The sequence below is a fragment of the Malaclemys terrapin genome, chromosome 13 (assembly GCF_027887155.1).
Source record: "Malaclemys terrapin pileata isolate rMalTer1 chromosome 13, rMalTer1.hap1, whole genome shotgun sequence".
Taxonomy (NCBI): domain Eukaryota; kingdom Metazoa; phylum Chordata; order Testudines; family Emydidae; genus Malaclemys; species Malaclemys terrapin.
Window position 1 is genome coordinate 11,822,960 of NC_071517.1, and position 19,144 is coordinate 11,842,103.

At 41.2% G+C, this 19,144-nt stretch overlaps 1 protein-coding gene across 1 annotated transcript in view; it reads left to right on the forward strand.

Annotated features, from left to right (window-relative positions):
* The first annotated feature begins 17,057 nt into the window (after nucleotides 1–17,057).
* CA10 (carbonic anhydrase 10) overlaps nucleotides 17,058–19,144 on the forward strand; it is a 332,189-nt gene continuing 330,102 nt past the window's right edge. Inside the window, exons 1-2 of the mRNA XM_054046565.1 lie at nucleotides 17,058–17,320; nucleotides 18,048–18,531. Coding sequence (XP_053902540.1) covers nucleotides 18,471–18,531 — 61 coding nt within the window. The 5' untranslated portion in view covers nucleotides 17,058–17,320; nucleotides 18,048–18,470. The remainder of the gene's footprint in view (nucleotides 17,321–18,047; nucleotides 18,532–19,144) is intronic.

Genomic DNA, 19,144 nt, shown 5'->3' on the forward strand with positions numbered 1-19,144 from the left:
AAAGACATTGCAGACCAAGAAGTCAATAATCAGGACATAGGTCCCCATCTGGCATTTTTACGTATGCAAAACTCCCCCTGAAATCAATGGGAGCTTGGGCTCTGCAAACCGTACAGGGTCACGCCTACTGTTCCTAGCAAGGGAAAGAACATGAAATGTGATACTATTCGTGATTATAGACAACGATACTATTGGAGTCAATTCTTTGAAGGAAAAATTCCTGCTGATGCTAATGAGAATTTTGTCTGAGAATCAAGTCTTTTAATTGTAGAGTTTGTTGATTTCTACGAGGTCCATCACCATAACTTGTCCATTTCCAGGTAAACCAGATAACCTGTGAATCAAGGACAGCTATCAAAGATTTTTATGCCAGTAGTCATAAGTCCTGGCATAGTCAGAAAGAGTTGCTCTATTTGGCTCAACTCTTTAAATACAAATTTAGCAAAGAAAACGTGCCAACAGTTCTCTTTCTTCAATCAAAAGTAAGAATAAATCTATGAGGATGACTCCTAGGTTTACTGAGCCACTGCATCTGCTAGACATTTAATGCCAAGAGTATAGAATGAAGATAGGACTGCTGAGTCAGAAGGAAAGGATTTAGATGCATGAATGTTATTGAAAAAAATTGTTTCCATTATGGATACTAAATCCACTACTGGTTGTGATTTTTGTGTGTGTTTGTTTTTTGAACAGGCTAAATATAGGTAGTGTTTTAACTTACTGCAGTGCTGTTAATGTGCACGACTTGAATAGGAACATGCTATTCCTCTTCTTAGCTTCATGTTTGTCCTTTTCCTTGCCAATTTGTGTTGTTATAGCTCAGTTCAATTTTTACGGCGCCCACCCCTGGAATATTATGATTTCAATACAATAATGTCGGACTCCAATTTTTAAACTACCAAAACACTGCACAGCATGCTGCCAGATCTCCGGGGAGAATTAACTGGTGAGACTATATAATAAGGCTTTGCACACGGGAAAATGACTAAGCAAATAGATGCAACCTAGACTTCTTGGTCAAGTCTATTTTGTTTTCTGGGTCTGAACTGTTGAGTTCAACTTGGGACAGCGCTGTGCAGAGAACTTTCAGAAGCCTAACTACTGGATGTCTTTATAAATTATCTTTTCTGCCCTTCAAGTTTTTTTTGTTTTTGTTTTTTGCTTGTTTATTGATAAAGTGACTTGCCTTGGTGATTAAGAGCCTCAAATGGATAACTATTGTGTGATTTGCAAGCAGTGCAGAGTATAGTATTTCATGAAGTGATATTGCCATAAAAACATAACCTGCGTGCTGTGTCAGCTTATGGAGCACCTTGAGAGCAATATTCCTGTTAGTTTTATGGTGCACTAAGTCTCTTTTTGGAATAAATTGGGTTTACACAAGCAGGACTGGTTACATCCAAATAAAAGAGTAAACAAAACTCGATAGCTGAAAAGTGATAAAATGAAGAGTAGGGGAGGGGAATTTTAAAATTTTAAACTAATGGAGATGAGGTGACAGAACAAGAGGTGCCATACATAAGCCAGGGAAAGTATCTGTAATAAATTAATTGGACAGCAGAGCACAAACTAATATTCAGCTGTGAAGCAGCAAAGCTTTAAAAGAGAAAAGGCACAAAAGAAAGGAGGGCCTAGTTCAGGAAAGCATCAATATTCAAGCTAGTACTGAAGCATGTGCTTGAATTCCACTGATATCCATGGGATTTGACCACGTGCTTAAAGTTAAACATGTCCTTAAGTACCATCCGGCATAGGGGGAGGGATATATGCACATACTTAAGTAGTTTCCTGAATAGTCTCAGGAGGAGGGAAAGAATTCCAGACAACAACAAAATGGTCAGTCAGAGGAAATTCCTAAAGGGCCTATAGTAAATACAAACAAGAGATACATGGGAAAAAACGGAGAAGCACAAAGTATATGCAAACACAGGGTTATTACAGTGATGATGGCTTGAATGAAATGCAATGGAAAATGAAAATCACCAGGAGATAAAGACTGAACCTTGCAGCTGTTCAGAAGATGACTATGAGTTATAAATCAGGAAGTGGGGGAGTACCATTACAGATAAGGGAGAGTCTGAGTCACAGCATGGATTCCAGAAGACCCATGGATGAGGGAAAGATGTTTCCGTGGACATTGTTTGAAGACAAAAAAAATAAATAAGTAAGTGTGTCAGCAGCTGAATTCACCATCGGCAGAACAAGATGAAACGATGGTAGTGGAAAGCAACAAAGGGTTATGCAGACTGGTTTTGGTAAAGGAATCGGTGATCTCCTTTCAGTTCCTACTGAACAGGCAAACTGATTTTTTTTTTCATACAATAAAGAAATTAAGAGATACTTTTATTCTGTTCAAATGATACGCATTAACATCCCACTTTTTCCAAAAACACACAAAAAAGATATTTTTAAACCATCATCATCAGTTTGGCTTTCAGGAATACAAAAAGAGAAGTGCAGGGTAGCAATTTAGCAATCCCAGATGAAACCAATTTTAAAGAATAATTAGCCGCTGCATACAGGTACGTTAAACTTTCAGCATTGTATGTCAGACACCTGTTAATACAAGTTTACAAAGATAGGGCCAGCTTCCACTCTCAGTAAATGCCAGTGTAAATCCACTGAACATCAAGGGAGTTACATCATATCTAGCCCACCTTTTTCAGATGAGTAGCATCAGTGAAGTTCCATGGCAGTCTTCATTCAGGCAACATTTCTAATGGGAGTTTTGCCTGAACAAGGATTGCAGGAGCCATGGATTTCCAGAACTTAATCAAAGCATTAATTTTTGGGGGAAGGAAAAGTCACCATATATTAAAATCTGTAATCCAAATAAATTAAAAGATCATTCAAAAATTACAGACTGGTGTGTAGCCTGACTAAATTGTTGAAATCTAGTCTACAAATTGCAAGTCATTAATAATTAGTATTACAGAACCTATTACAACCTAGATGGGGGCGGGGGGGGGGGGGGGGGGAATGGATTGAAGCTAGCTAGTATTACATTATTCAATTAGATCTAATTCTATTTGCTATGTATTTTACTTTATTTTAAATTTAATCAGTAAAACAATCATGGTAGCATCAGTCTAAAATGTCAATTAATCTGTATATAGTGCAAATAGCACATGTAATAATTCATCATATGTTGTGCCTCTGCTGATGGACAGAAGTGCTGCGAGACTCACTATGGTTAATTAGATTTCTTTATGCATTATACAGCACTGTTACAGAGAGTTATGTATAAATAACTTTATTATAAATACCCATGACATTCATATAATGAAAGACTGTAAAACCCGGTTGCTTAAATTTATGTTTGCGTTCTCACCTTGGTATGCTTTGAGTGCATCTTCACTAGGAAAAAAGGTGTGTTCTTAAGTTAACTAATAGAGGTAAAATCTAAGAAAAGATAAGACAGTTTGTAGTTTTCACACTTGTTAGCAGATCAAGTTTAAGGGCATGTCAACAATTGCCATTTAAAGCAGAAAAAGTCCTTTTTTTGCACAAAAACCATGGGAGCGTCTACACTTACCAATGACTTTTTGCAGTGAAACTCAGAAGTTTCACCACAAAAAGAAAACCACCTCCACGAGAGGCATACAGCACTTACCAGTCATGCGCAAGTGAAGACACGTTCTTCCTGTTTACACAGCTTTTAGTCTAGGGAGGATACCCCACAATGCCTAGGGGACCACTCGAGCCAGCAGCTCTGCTGCTGGATAAACAGACATCCACCCCTCCCCCTGTAAAGCCCCAGGAACTTTGAAACTCCCCTTCCTGTTTTCTTGGCAAGTGCTCACTTATCTGGCCAGGTGGCAATGCCTGCTCCACAGAGCAAAGGATCCCCTGCTTGGAGCAATGCTGAGCTACTGGAACTTATCAGTGTTTGGGGAGAGGAGACTGTGCAGGGACCCAGGATGCCCTGCGATCACCCCTCCCCCTTATCCTTTCCCACAAGACCCATCCTCAAACTGGAGAGAACTTCACTGTGGGATAGTTGCCCTAGAGTGCTGCTCTCATCTGCAATAGAAGTGCTGCTAATGTCAACACCCTCTGACACCTGAGGAATTAAGTGAGTACACAAACCAGCGCTTTTCTTTCCCCGGTTCCCTATTACCGGTGAAATTTACAGCGCAAAAACTCTGCAAGTGTAGACATACCTTACCTCTAGGCTCCTTAGACTTCAACCTGACCTGCTAACTGATGTAAAAACTACAAACTGCCTTGTCTTCCCTTGGATTTTACCTTGTTTTAGTTAACTTGAGTTAAGAACACATCTTTTTCTCCTTGTGAAGGCACAGCCCTGGGGTGAGATTATCTGGTGTGCTGCACTTATGCAGTGACTTACACCAGTGCAAATGTACAGCTTGTCTACACTTGAAAATTAATTTGGATGAAAATGGGGTGTAAAATAGAAGCACAATAGATATTCCTGATAAACTTCATGTGTGGATGCTTTTATTCTGGAACAAGAATGCATTGTTCCTGTTTATGTTAACCCACTTTCAAAGAATAGCTATAGCAATTCCAGAATAACTCCAGGTGTCAACAAGCCTTTAGTACAAAGAGGGTGGAAAACACGGCTATATTGGAATGGTGACATTTTATACCTATTTTGCATGGCTGTGCATGACTAAATGAGGTACAGGGCAATGGAAAAGCTAGTTCCAAATTTGCTCTAATGAAGTACGAGCTGCCCAATCTGTGCAAAAAAGGCTTGTAAGAAAATATTGTTGATTTACATAATGCACTAACTGATGGGGGATAGGAAGAGGAATGTAGAGAAGGAAAAGGGAGCTACAGAGAAATATGGGGGTAGAGGAAGAGACACAAAACTTCCTCCTACAATGGTCCCAACCCTCAGCTGGTTTCAATTCACAAAGTCAGAGCTACACTGCAACTGATTAAGAACGTGACCAATGAACGATAATGGTGTTATGCCAATTTACACCAACTGAGGACCAAGTTTAGTTCCTGATTCAATGTCTGTTTAAGTCAATGGCAAGACTCATTGAATTCAGATGGTGCTGGATAGGGGCCTTTTTTCCAAAGTCCACACACTTCTCGTTTGTTCTACTGTGAGATAGTAGGTGAGTTGTTACTCACCTGAAAAAGGTGGGCTCGATCTGAAGCAACTTAACTCATGTTCAGTGGTATTATTCTGGATTTACAGTAGTATAACTGACAGCAGAATATGGCCCTATCTCTGTAGACTATCAGATACTTGCTAATATCATGCTGAAGATTTAATGTAACTCTAGGTACTATGCAATAGCTAATTATTTTTAAAATTGGTTTTACTGGGGATTACTAAATTGCTATCCTGCATCTCATTTTTTGTATTCCTGAAACCCAAAGTGATTTTTTTTTCTTCATGTATTTTTGAAAAAAAAATTATTGCATATCATTTAATAGAATAAATGCAGCTCTTACTTTCTTTAGTGTGTGGGGGAAAATGAATTTGCATACAATATTTCTTATCACGGTTAGTACTCATTACTCAAAACATATCCTGCAAAATGTTCTCTTGCATTGGGCAAACGTCCTGCTTGCCAGAGGTTTTTATAAATAGTCCATTTGCTTTCCATGAATAGTTACATTTAAAGTCATCAGGATTTGGCCTGAAACATAAACCCCTTTTTTTATTTTTAATGGAAAAGGCAGCATATCAAATCTTGAGATAAGAAAGTATAATATCCATGGGGATTTTGGTGGCAAATTTAGATTGAACCAGAATGATAAAGCAGTCACTACACACACACACAAAAATAGTTAGGCCTCAATTCAGTAAGGTACTTAACTATCCAGTTTAAACCACATGATTAGTCCCCTTAACTTCAGTAAATTGATTAGTTGGGTACGTGCTTAATTCAGATTAAAAACTCTGTGAGCTTGGAACCATTTTTCTTCCTATTTGGACAGCCCCTAGCACAACAGGGTGTGGGTCCATGATTGAGGCTCCTAGGTTCCACTGCAAGGCAATTAACTCTCTAACTGCAGACACAAATCAGGTAATCAGAGTAGTTATTACTGTCACAAATTCAAAGCCAAGAAAGGACCACTATGATCATCTAGTCTGACCTTCTGCCCAATGCATGCACACAGCACATCCCTGAAAACATTCCTGCTTCAAGTACAATAGCTGTGGTTGAATTAGAGATCATCATTCAGAAAAAAAAATCCAATCTTAATTTTAAAATATCAAACAATGTTGAATCACCACAGCCCTTAGTAAGTTGTTCTAGTGGTTAATTATCCTCACTTAAAACATTGTTCCTTATTTCTAGTCTGAATTTGCCTCATTTCAACTTCCAGTCATTGGGTCTTGTCATACCTTTTGTTTACTAGATTGAGGACCCCTCTATTACCACATTTCTGTTCCATATGTAGGTACTTATGTGTAACCAAGTTGCAGATAAATGTTACGCCCACACAAAAGGGGGAAGGAAAATCTCAACCTACTTGAAAATGTTTACCCCCAATATGTCTTCTTTTGGCCTACTCTTGCTTCCATTGGGCTTTTTAATGATCTTGTGCAGGGGTGGCCAACCTGGAGCGCTGGAGCCACATGCGGTTCTTCAGAAGTTAATATGTGGCTCCTTGTATAGGCACCGACTCCGGGGCTGGAGCTACAGGCGCCAACTTTCCAATGTGCCGGGGGGTGCTCACTGCTCAACCCCTGGCTCTGCCACAGGCCCTGCCACCCCTCCATCCCTGCCTGCCCCCTCCCCTGAGCCTGCCGTGCCCTCACTCCTCCTCCTCCCCCCCACCGTGCCTCCTGCAAACAACAAAACAGCTGATCGGGAGGTGCGGGGTGGGGAGGTTCTGATTGGTGGGGCTGCTGGTGGACAGGAGGCACTGGGAGCATGGGGCGGGGGGAGAGTTGAGGGGGGCCTATTGAGGTATTACTGTGGCTCTTTGGCAATGTGCATTGGTAAATTCTGGCTCCTTCTCAGGCTCAAGTTGGCCACCCCTGATCTTGTGGATACCGACAAGGGGTGATAAGAGTGGGCGAGAGAAAGAGCCCGCACAAATCATGCTACAAGATTAAGACTGTATTTAAAAAAACAATAAGGCCCTGATCCTGCAAACACTTGTGCATGTGCTTAACTTTGCTATTACAAGTAATCCCACTGATTTCAACAGGACTACTCTGAGTAATAGCTAAGCACACTTATAAGAGTTTTTAGGATCAGGCCCTAAGCTGCCAAATCCTACCCTGATGTACACTCTGTGCAAACTCACTGATTTTAACAGTTTGGCAAACAGAGCACAGCTTTGATTCAGCAGAGCGCAGAGACACAAGCTTAGCTTTGTCTCCAGTGGGACCTAAGGACATGCTTTGGTGATGGGCTAAATAGGGATGGATGTAAGAACCTAAGAGCACTCTTCATTGAATCAGGGCCTAAACCGGGGCAGAATTTAGTCCTTGGATCTCCGTGAATTCTCAACAAATAGTTTAGCACACCATTTATTTATATATTAAATGGAGAGGAAGATTTAACAGCTGTTAAAATGATATATGAAAATTATAAATGGATTGTGCAGTTTTTCAAACACATTCTTAGTTGCGTTTGTCTCCTCAGAGCATGGCTGAATTTTTAGACCCTATGTGTGACAGAATGACGGTAAATGTGTGGGGTTTTTTTGTCAATGATGCTAGATACCTGGGCAGAAAGCAAGCGTTGGGGCGAAGGATGTAGATTATGATCAATTCATGAAGGAGTTAAAACATTCATCAACAGGAGTACTTGGAAACTACAGAAAGTTGTGATCCATCACTTAAGCTGTAGGTTTATGTGACATTTACAACAACTGTGTACATTTTGCAATAGTTGACAATGACATCTTTATGTCTTTGTTATCAAAGCTTCCATCTTACAACCCCCTTTGGTCCCAGGTATTGTTAACAACATTCTAGGGTTATGGCTGTTCAAACCTTCTCTCTTTTAAGAGGTACAATGTGCAGAAAAGAGCTAAGTCTTGATTCCTTCAAGGTATTTGAAACCAACACTAAATGACGTTTATAAAGATTTCTAAAAGTAATAACAGAGCTGAATTTTCTGCCGGAAGGTTTTGTTCTCACACTTACAATTGTGCTAGATACCAACTCCCACACTCTTTTTCTAGAAAAATACGTTATTTAAGTTTCACTGGTCCTGTAATTCTACTGATAACACTTACTGACTGGCTGTCTGGCACAAATTTCTTTTTTTGAGTAACAGCAATTCTTAGCAGTTAAGTAGTGCTTCATGTCTTCAGAGAACTTTGCAAACATTTACTGATTGAGTCTTCTGTCCCCATGAGACGTAATCAGCTAAGTATTATCCCCATTTTGTAGAGGAAATCTAAGGAAAAAAGGGCCAGGGCCCTTTTAACACCCAAGCTTCTCAGTGCTTGAGAAGCTCATAGGAGAAAGGAGGAGAGGAATCGTCTCTCAGCTGTTGCGTGGGATCGGAGATTCTGTGCTCCTTTGTAATTATAAGGTTGGGTTGGGGTTTAGCTGGGGAAAGGAAGAATGGGTCTGTAACTACTCCAACAGCCACAACCAACCATGTTGCCTCTAGACCATGAGTGGTACAAGATATGACACTGCAGGTCATTTTCTGGGCCCTGATCCAGCAGAGCACTTGTGAACATACAATGTGAAGTACGTGAGTAATTCCACTGACTTTAATGAAAGTACATGTCCTTGAAGCTCAAGAGGTGTATAAATGCTCTCCTGGATCGGGGCATAACTTCCATTGACTTCAATGATAGCAGGTTCAGGCCCCTGCTCAGCGCTCTATGGACTTTTTGTATAAGAAAAGTAGAAGAATTTCTAAATGCTGAGAACAAGCGCCTTAATCACAGCTAGGTTCAGATTCAGCTTCTATGGGCTGACTTTGCCTAAATAACTGTCTGAGCAAAGGATCTGCCTGCATAAGTCACTATGGTTAAAGAAAGCCTTGAGTGCAAAATGTAAAAAAAATCTCAAGACAGACAGGAATGATGCTACTTAGCAAAACAATTTCCTTCTTTTTAAATTATATTAATCACTTTGGGAAAATGGCAATAAATTCCCTACAGAAGATGAGAGAATGTTTCATATCCATATTATCAAATCCATTTTACATTGTCTTTAATATCCCAAAAAAATAGAAGTAGGAAGCAGTAAAAAAAAATTGTCTTTTGCCCTACTTGTACACATAGGAGAGTTGGAGGGCATGAGCACCTCTTTCTCCTAGATTGGCCAGATATGTGGCAGGTCCCAGCAGAGAACGGGCAATGGCAGCCGCTGAAGCAGTTACTTTCCCTACATATGTGGGCATGTAGGTGTTGGGAATAGACAAACCTGGAGTCCACTTCTCACCCCACCCAATGCACAGATAGTACACCTTAGCCAGCACACAGGCAGAAGTAACCTGCTAGTGGACACATGACTTCTCTGCCATGTAATCCCATGCTCCAGGGGAGAAGTGTCAATCACAATGCCCACCCTGATCTGAAATTTAGTGTATAGTCCCTAACTATCACATATTCATAATAATAATCGCTATATCAGATTAATATTATTCTAACTGCCACAGGAAGCTATGTTAAATAGTCACCAGGTGACAATTGACAGTCAAACTGTAATAAGGAATCAGTTAGATCCCCATCAGAACCATTTTCAAGATTAGCAGTATGATCTTCTCTGCTTTTAATATGAGACGTTAAGAAATCATCACCCTCAAAATAGTATATTGCTTTTGATCTTTAATTAATCTCAATTTGGAAGGGGAAAAGGATGGAGGCAGAAAAAAAATAATAGCAGCAAATTCTGTTTTGAGTAAAAGCAGTTTCCTGCAGCTACCATGAGTAACCTTGGAAATGGCCAGATCCTGGCATGCAATAGGGCAGCTTCATGCCTCTTCCTGCACAAAGTTGCTGTGAATGTGGCAAAAGTGGCTCTGGGAGGATACTTGGGTGGGTCAGATGTGCTGAGGAGCCTCCTAGACAATCCCACTCCCCATAGCTGGTGCCAACGTGCAGCGAAAGGAAAGAAGGCATGGAAGAGGCACCAGTGTGCCCCATCTATCTCTGGTAGCTGGAATGTCTCCTTCTGATCATTAGCAGCTGGTGTAACTTAGAGCAGCCCTCGGGTTGCTCTAAATTGCCCAAGAGGATCAGCTTGGTCTGGACTCTGAATCACGGGAATGGAAAAGTTTCTTAAAGCCCTCTCTGTATCCTCTCTCCTTACCCCAAGCACACTTTGACTCTAGCTCAGGCCATAATATTTCAATTTTTCTTTTTACAAGAAAATTGCTGGATACATTTCCTATCTCACGGAGATGTAAATCCAAATTTATCTGGACACTTTGATACTAACAGCAAACCAGTTTTCCCTCTCCGTATGTCCTCTTCAGTAAGGCCTCCTCCCACAGTCTGTAAGCAGCCAAAACTCCCATCCAAGTCAGAGAGTTTTCCCCTGCATAGGGAGTGCAGGACAATTAAATGCTGTAAATACTTTTGGACTCTCTAATATCTCACTTCTGGAAAATCTAAATGACACTAGTTTACTTCTGTCTTTTTGAATTATAGGAATGTTATTTCACATACACATTTGATGTTTTAACACTATTTATTAGTCTTCAGACATGAAAGAGTAAATTGGACTGACAATATGCCTTTATGATAACTTGCCGACTAACTCACAGGGAAAACAAAAAACAACACTGATTGGCTTAGCAGTTGTCAATCAATCAGCTTCCTTGTTCCCTTAATTCGAGCAATGTTTTAACTTGTAAATAAATTGCATTATTGTTTACCAATAAAATATAAATTCCATCTCAGTTTTGATAAAGAGCACCAAGAGAGGAAGAGAATTGCCTTAACATACTTTGTATTGATAGCTTCTTAGAAGCTGTTTTTTTTTTATGACAATTATGTTGATTTTTTTTTTCAGTTTCCTTAGTGAGAGTATGGCACTATTTATAAACGTTTAAGTTATTCTCAGAAAACTTAAGACTTTATGGTAGTAGCAATATATACTAGATAGTGTAAGTGCAGTTATATTGATCTAAATCATTGTATGCCAGTATAGTCTACTATGCTTTGCTGAACTGGAATAAACTATACAGGTATAACCACACGTAAACTCTATGGGGATTTTGCCGCTTTAACTATATTGGCACAATTAAAGCAACAAAACCTTACATGTAGATGTGGCCTAAGAGCTTTAGGTGCCTAATTCCCCATCAATGGGATCTGGGTACCTGTGAAAATCAAAGCCTTGGTGTCTCGATAGTGAAATCCTCATATTTAAAAATGTATAAAGATACTTGAGACCTCTCCTAAAAACACTTAATACTCACCTCTGTCTCTAGACATGTGACTTCAATTGGATTGAAAGACTGGCATAATTAGGTCTTAATTTGTTTCCTCAAGTCTGGACAACCACACAAATATGATGGAATTTTAATATGTAGAGTAAATAACGAAATCATCCATTTTAGTGAGTTATAGCTGGCATTTTTGATGGAACCTCATTCAATAAAACATTGATACTGCAGCCAATGTTTTAATCTATTTTCAACTTAAAACTAAACTGTAGTACACAAGAGAGCTATCCTCTTCTCCTAGCACTCTTTCCTCCTAACTAAATATGCTGTACTGTATTGATCTGTTTTCTTTTATATCAAAAATATTGTGATCAGTTCTGCAGTTAGAGCCTGATCCAAATCTCACCAAAGTCAGCAGAAAGACTCCCCCTGATTTCAGTGGGATTTGAATTAGGCCCATAGTTATAGCCATTCAGCATTACAGAGCCAAACTCCAGTGGAGCTGTGCCACTTATGCCAGGAGCCAATATGGCGGAAATGACTTCAAAACCAGCCTTTAAGGCTCAGTAGCAGTCGTAGAGTTGTAGTAGGGTAAATAAGAACAGACTGTGGCCCAGAATGTCTATCTAGATGAAATGACAACGTATCCCATTTCTTTTGTCCTTCCTTGAAATCACAGAAGAGGCAACTTCCCATTTTCCTTTATATTATCATAAATCTGCTTAAAGGATAAAAGGCAGTTATCATTGTGAGTCAAGTTATTTCTTTCTGGCTAGGCCATTGTGAATTAAAGCATAAAAGGTGTGCAAGGAAGGAAAATAGTTTTACAATCACATTCCACAAAAAAATGCAGGAGGAAAAATATAAGTCAGATTTGGAGCATGTGGCTATGTGCAGTAGCCAGCAGCAGCCATCTAAATTTTTCCTGTGTTGCTTAAATAAAGCAATTATTTTTCTAAAAGGTAGAAACTTCATAATGACTTAATTTTCAGCTAGGTCTTACACATCTTCTAATCTAAGAAATTCACTATGCATACCTTGAAATTAATTAGGCCTTGATTTGGCAAAGCTCTTAAGCATGTGCCTAAAATTAAGCATATACGGAACCCCCACTGCCATCAATTGGACTGTATTGAAGCAGATTTAAGCACATGGTTAAATGCTTTGCTGGTTTGGGGCATTTTCCCTGTCCGTTAATCCAGCAGGGAGCTGAATTAATGACTGCACATCCTTTCAGCAACAGATCACTTTTGATAATAAAGTCAGGCTAGCCATCTGGAGGAACTCTTCCTCATATTTGCTACTGGATCCTGCAAACCTGTTACTCACTGGAACAGTCCCTTCTCCTGAAAACACTCCCATTAATGTCATTGGGACCAGTCACTGGAGTAAGGACTACTTATGTGAATACAAGTGGGCAGGATAAGGAATTATTTTTAAGACCCTCCATAATCTTACTCCTACCATCCTCTTGGCCCATCTTTCCCTCCCTGCCCTCTGGTCCTTTTGCATTGACCTCCTCACTATCCTGCCGTACTGGTATACAAGTCTTCTCCTCGCTATTGCAGAACCAGAGAAATTGCCACAGTGCATCAGAGGAACATTGATCCATCTAATCTAGTATGCTGTCTCTGACAGAGGACAGTGCCACCTGTCATCCACAGTTGTACCTGCATGCATCTCTGTCTCATCAGCTTTTCTTCATCTGAAAATCTCTTATTAGAGCTTATGCTCTAATAAATTTGTTAGTCTCTAAGGTGCCACAAGTACTCCTGTTCTTCTTTTTGCGGATACAGACTAACACGGCTGTTACTCTGAAACCTGAAAATCTCTTGTCAAGCTTGTGTATTCCTCTTCATGTCTCTTTCTCTGCAATTATTTTTTTACTTCCCTTTGTAGCCCCATTTAACTCAGCAATGCAGATTACATGAAAGACACTATAATAAGTAAAATTATATTGGCCTAACTCGAAAATCACCCTTGATGGCGTTAATCTATACATGCATATGGTCCCACTCCCATGGCTAGAGTTGACCAGAAAATGATTTCAAACTTTCGGGGATTTTTCCACTAAAAGTCTAATTTTTAAATAATATCAGCCACCTCTATTCATAGCTTACAGTTCAGGTGGCGATGAATGATTAAATAATGTGTTAAATGTATTAAATATGTATTAAATAACATGTACCAAAAGGCCACAAGTTAGACTGCCTAGGGACTCAGCCTATTAGCATATCATTAGTTACTATCCCTGTCCCAGTGTGCATGTCCATCATCCATTGCACGATTTTGGACATTTCTGGTTCTTCTGCAAGAAGTCCTGCTTCCCTGCTAGCATGAAACACTGTCCCCCTCTTTCCCTACAACTCTTCTCAGTTGGTGATCCAAACAATAAGACAAAATTATGGCTCAGTTGTTGAGCGAAGGGGATAAGTAAAGTTCAATTTCTCCTAGCCAAACAATCAGTTTGATCCTGACGTTCTTACTCAGGAAAAATTCCCTAATGGATATTTTGCATGAGCATGAGGTGCGGGCTCAGGTCTTTAATATTTGTATTCCAATGTGCCTTGGAAAACACATTGCAACCACTTGGTTCCAACTATAGCAACTCATGTGAATACAATCCCATGACAGAAAAATGTCACTGCTGCCCAACTGAATCACAAAGGGCAGTGATGGAGATTTTCTGTGGCAGCTAGGTAGAGGTAAATGTAAGGGAAGATGTTTATGGGGGAAAGGAGAGGGATTGAGGAGAAATGACAACTTAGACCATCTTTTTGTTTGACTATTTGCTTATTTGTTGTCTGCCCTCTGTGTTTGTCCTTCTTTTAGATTGTTTAGTTCTTCCGGGCAGGGAGATTCTTGTTGGTTTAGTTGACTTGTTTTGTTGGTTTAGTGACTAGTACAGTATGTCCTCAAAACTAGTTAGGGATTACTGGAACACCACCACCATTTAAAAAAAAAAAAAAAAAAAAAAAAATAGTAAACCAAACGTTTGAGAAAACTGGAGCAGCCAGTCAAGGAGACACAGCTAGAGATGTTCACTATTAAGGCTATCTACAAACATGGCACCAATCATTACACAAGATGGGCTTCAGGGAGCATAGTCTCATATCACATGGAAGATTTCAACAAAGATTTCTTATTTTTATTTGTATCTGAGAACACCTTAAACTGTTTTGGGAGCAGCTCAATGTACTGAATATAGCCCCTAGTAAGAGTCAACCCTGGGGAGAAATATACACAAAGGTGTTGTTATTCTTGTAATCTCAAAAACCTGAAGGTAGAGTTTGATAGGTGAATAGAAGTAGCCAGTGCTTTGTTTTTGAGGGGAGTCAGTGAGTAACAGTAGAGAGGAAGAATGGTGCAGTGGTTAGGGCACAAGCCTAAGAAATAGGAGAGCTGGATTTAAGTCCCTGCTGTGCTATGGACTTCCTGTATGACTTTGGGCAAGTTGCTTAGCTACTCTGTGCCTCAGTTCCCCCTTTTTAAAACGGGCCTTGGGTTGAGGTGGCAGGGAGTCTAGGTACCTAACCAAGCCAGGAAACTTGCCATGTTAGTCTGTCTCCAACTCCTCTGCTATGCAAGTTAATGTCCTGTTTAAGGCTCTTCTGCTAAGTCAACTCATTGTAATCCTTGTGGATCTTCATCCACAGAAAGCTGTGACTTTTATTTCAAAAACTCTGACTTTGAACACTGGGGCATGTTCCAAGCAATTATTTTGTTCTGAACCTGGATGACATTGTAAGAAATGAGCAAGGAAAGCCCAAAAGGAGGTCAAGAGCCAAATCTAAAGAAGATGAACATCGATCTGAATGAACCTTCCTATTAGAGGACTATGGAAACCCCTCTGAACAAAGGTTCATAGCAGAGGACAGGGGGAATGTTTGCTGAGTTTCTCCTAAGGCATTCATAAACATGACCAGCATAGCAAAATAGACAGAGGATGATACTTTCCCTCTACAATTTAACTTTAAGTGATTTTTCTTGGCAGAAAAAAATAAAATAAAACCCAAACTTTAAATAGGATGCAACACTTTCTGGTGTTCTGAAGACAGAACAAATACACACAGTATTTTGTAAACTCAGGTTCAAAACCCCATAATAATTCTTACTTTTTCCTGGTGCGTCTTCAGCAAAGTAATGTCAAAAGGAGGAATCTGAAAGGCTGCTGCCTTCTTTAAAAAGGCATGATGAAGATACAGAATAGTTTCTCTTACTCTGGAAAGAATCTAGACTTTTTTTTCCCCAATGTTTGTGGGTATTACAAACCTCTTAACACATTAAAACGTAATGGCACAAATTATGTGTGTCTTTACAGATGATGCCTCACTTCCCCAAATCCTGGGAATTTTCAACGAGACAAAAAAAAATATAAAAAAAGGAATTAAATTATATATTCAACCTACATCCAGTCTTTGTCAATCACCTTAAAGAGAAAATGGCCCCTTTTTACACAGCTACACTACTTACTGAAAATCCACTACAAAGTGATTGGAATTCCTTTAAGCCAACTCATGACTCTCTAATGAGATGAGACAGATAGGTCCCCATGTAGCCACACAGAGCCGTTTTCAAAGGACAGGTGTTGGCAACAAACTTGTTGGCTTACCTAAGGCTCAGTTTTAACATCAGCAAAGGTTGCTGTAGTCTCAGGAGCAGACAGCAGTTAGACTCATAAGAACTAGCAAAATGAATGCAAACAATAAAATTGACTACTAGACACCTGATTAATTCCTTCCAATGGTTCCGATTTGTCCCATCTATTTCTTTTAAAGCAAAGAATCCAGAGAACTGCACGCAGTAAACCAGCTTGATCGCTATTGAACGCAGACACGGTGATTCTGAATTGATCAGTCTTGTCTGATTAAGAGCCCATGCAAGTAACCTTCTACCTGAGCTTTGAAAACTCTTGCCCAAAAACTCCACCCTACCCCAGTCTGGGATCTAGACATGCTCCGTTTGCTATTCAAATGTGAGCAAAGTTCTATTTTACAGGCATGCCCTGCGCTTGGCGCTCTATTTATAACCCCCAACCCTATGCTGAATCTATTATGCATGGCTCCTCAGCTGAAATATTTGCAATATCACCTCTGCACACCTGCCCCAATTTAGGATTTCTAACTCAAAGCTGCCCGTCCCTTCTCTTCCCCCACCCTTTCTATTCTCTCTCTATAAGCATCCTCAGCTGGAGCATTTGCAATATCACCTCTGCGCACCTGTCCTGAGCTGGGATTTTCTGTTTATCACCTAAAGCCCACTTCCTTCCCTCACCCTATGATCAATCCATCATGCGTGCATCAAAGGTAGGCGGAAGCCTAATGCAATATCACTCCTGCGCACCTGCCCTTCGTTTGCCGCTTCATATATAACCCAAACACCGCCTCATGCATCCTCAGTCTCCCAGAATCTATATTAAATTGCTTTCTCCCCCCCCCCCCGCTCCGATTTTAACACTGCCTCCATTTCCCGCCCCGCCCTGCCCTTCCCCAATAAAGCACGGTGACACTATTGTTCGTGTAGTTATTTATTTTGCAACACCAACTAGTACATATTTTAAAATAAAGTGTGAAGACGCTTTTGGACTGGGCCGTACAAAAAGCCGAGGTTGCAGCAGTGATTAACTCCTATGGCCTTTTCCCCCGAGCTATTCCAGCCCTAGCTGCTAACCTGGGGCGGCCCCTTCTGCAGCTGCGGCCGCTTCCTCGCGCGCCGCCTCCCCGGTGGAACGCTGCCCCCGCCGGCTCGCGCCCGGGCGCGCGCGCGCTGCCTCGCCAAGCTCCTGTGAGCTCCGTTGCGAGCATCGCAGGCTGGGAGCATCCTGGAGCCCAAAGCAAAAGATTCCCGTGCGCGAGAAGGCTCCCCACCCCTAACAGCAGCGTGATTGGGCTGTAAGTTCTGCCCAGGGGGCTGCAGCAAGCGGCTTGGAGCTTGACCTCTTTCTTTTGGGGGACTGCAGGCAGGCGTGCCAATCCCCCATGAGCTGAGGGGGAAAAGACGGACGTTTCTGCGGGGTAAGTAAAAGGTTGCATTAACATTGTGTATTTGTATAAGGGAGGAGGAGGAGGAATTGCGTGGAAGTAATGTGGGTTCAGGAAAGCAATTATATACGCCCTGCAATGCAACTACTTTTTGCTAACTCTTGGCTGGCTCCTCCTGTCCCATCGCCGCACCCCAACCTGTGCAAACTTGTTTGTTTTTAACTAAGTTTTAAAATACAGTCGCATGTTTCCCGCGGCCCGTTGGCAGCCGATTAACCGGCCAGGTCATTGCACACAGCTGCACCCCACCGCTGCTTGCCCTTTCTCCGCGGAGACCTAAAGGGCAGGTTTTCATTTGGGGCGCGCGTATGTATTTAAAATAAATTGAAACCCTACCGAGCTGCGTTGTTTCTTCGCTGGGTGCGTCGGAGGGTTCATTAACCCGAACAAACTGGTAAACGCAAATCAGAGATTGGAGGCGAACCCCTCCACTCTTTTTATTTCTCCCCCGACATGATTTCCCCTCTAACTTGGAAACAAGGCGAGGGGAAATCCGTAGACGTGGGAAGAACGACCCCTGCAGTTGCATTGCGGAAAATCTCGTTTGCTTGAAGGGGAATTACAGGAGCCGAAGCGTTTTGGAAGGAGACCTGGGCTATGATATTGTGTTTTCTAGTTCGTGTTATGTACGTGAAATAACACGCATGGGGGGGTCTCATGCGTAGCAACGTGTATTAATCTTCTTCTGATCACTTTGTAGAAACAGGAGAGGAAACCCACCCTCCTCCCCCGGCATGGGGCTTTGTGGCAGTGCCCCGGTGAGTCGTGCAGAGTTCGGGGGTAACTTGCAGCTGGCTTCCTTGGAATAGAGACTCTCCGGACCGGATCAGCTGGCGTTTGTTGTCTATGTCTTGTTGGGAGATCTGGTGGATTTTTGTCTCACTCCTGGAGGAAGAGCCCAGGGCTGGTGGTTGCCGCCTTCTTGGTCTTCTTTGGAGGGCGAAGGAAGGGAAGGGATCTCGCTTGAGCCGTGCAGAGAGAGAGCTCGGACATGTGTTGTCAGCACATCTGGGGAATACAGTCTGCAAGTCCGAAAGGAGATTTGCTGGAATCGTTCAAAGTGCGATATTGATCTTTGTTATTTCTTTTCGCCGAGGGATGCACTTGGCATGAGAATCGGAGGATGGAAATTGTTTGGGAGGTGCTTTTTCTTCTGCAAGCCAATTTCATCGTCTGCATTTCAGGTACGCAGCGAACATGTAAGGGGGGGGGGGAATATCAGCAGTGTATTCGGGGTTCGCCGTCCGTAGAAGTGCGAGAAATAAAAAATAAAAAAATAAAATAAAAAATAGCAGTGCTAATCGTGGCTAAATTAGTTTAAGAGATTCGTTAGGTGCCTTTTGCCCCACTCTACTCTGATAGTGCATTAATTACGGTGCATTGGTTGCAATAATTAATTGCAGTGATTTGGTAGTACACTGGTAGTCATTCCTAACACACAGTGATTGCAATAATTAATTGCTACATTGCTACAGTAATCCCAGCATGTCAGGGCTTTTACAGAGCTAAAACTCGGTTGATCTGGGGGTTTTAAAAGGATTGCAGTTCACTGGCACAGTTCTCATGTTCTGGTGTGCCACGTTTTTTAGGGGTTGCAAAAGAAAGAATGGTAGTGAGCAGTGTGTTTACAGTGTGTGAGTGTGTGTGTGTGTGTGCTGTAAAAGGATTTAAAAACAAAACAAAACCCCAAACAACAGTGTGGCTGGGAATCCTGTTTCAGACTCTTCCGTTTCAAGGTTGCAAAGATTTCTACCATTCTGCAGAAGTCAGGTAATTTCAGTTGTCACCAGAGCCTGT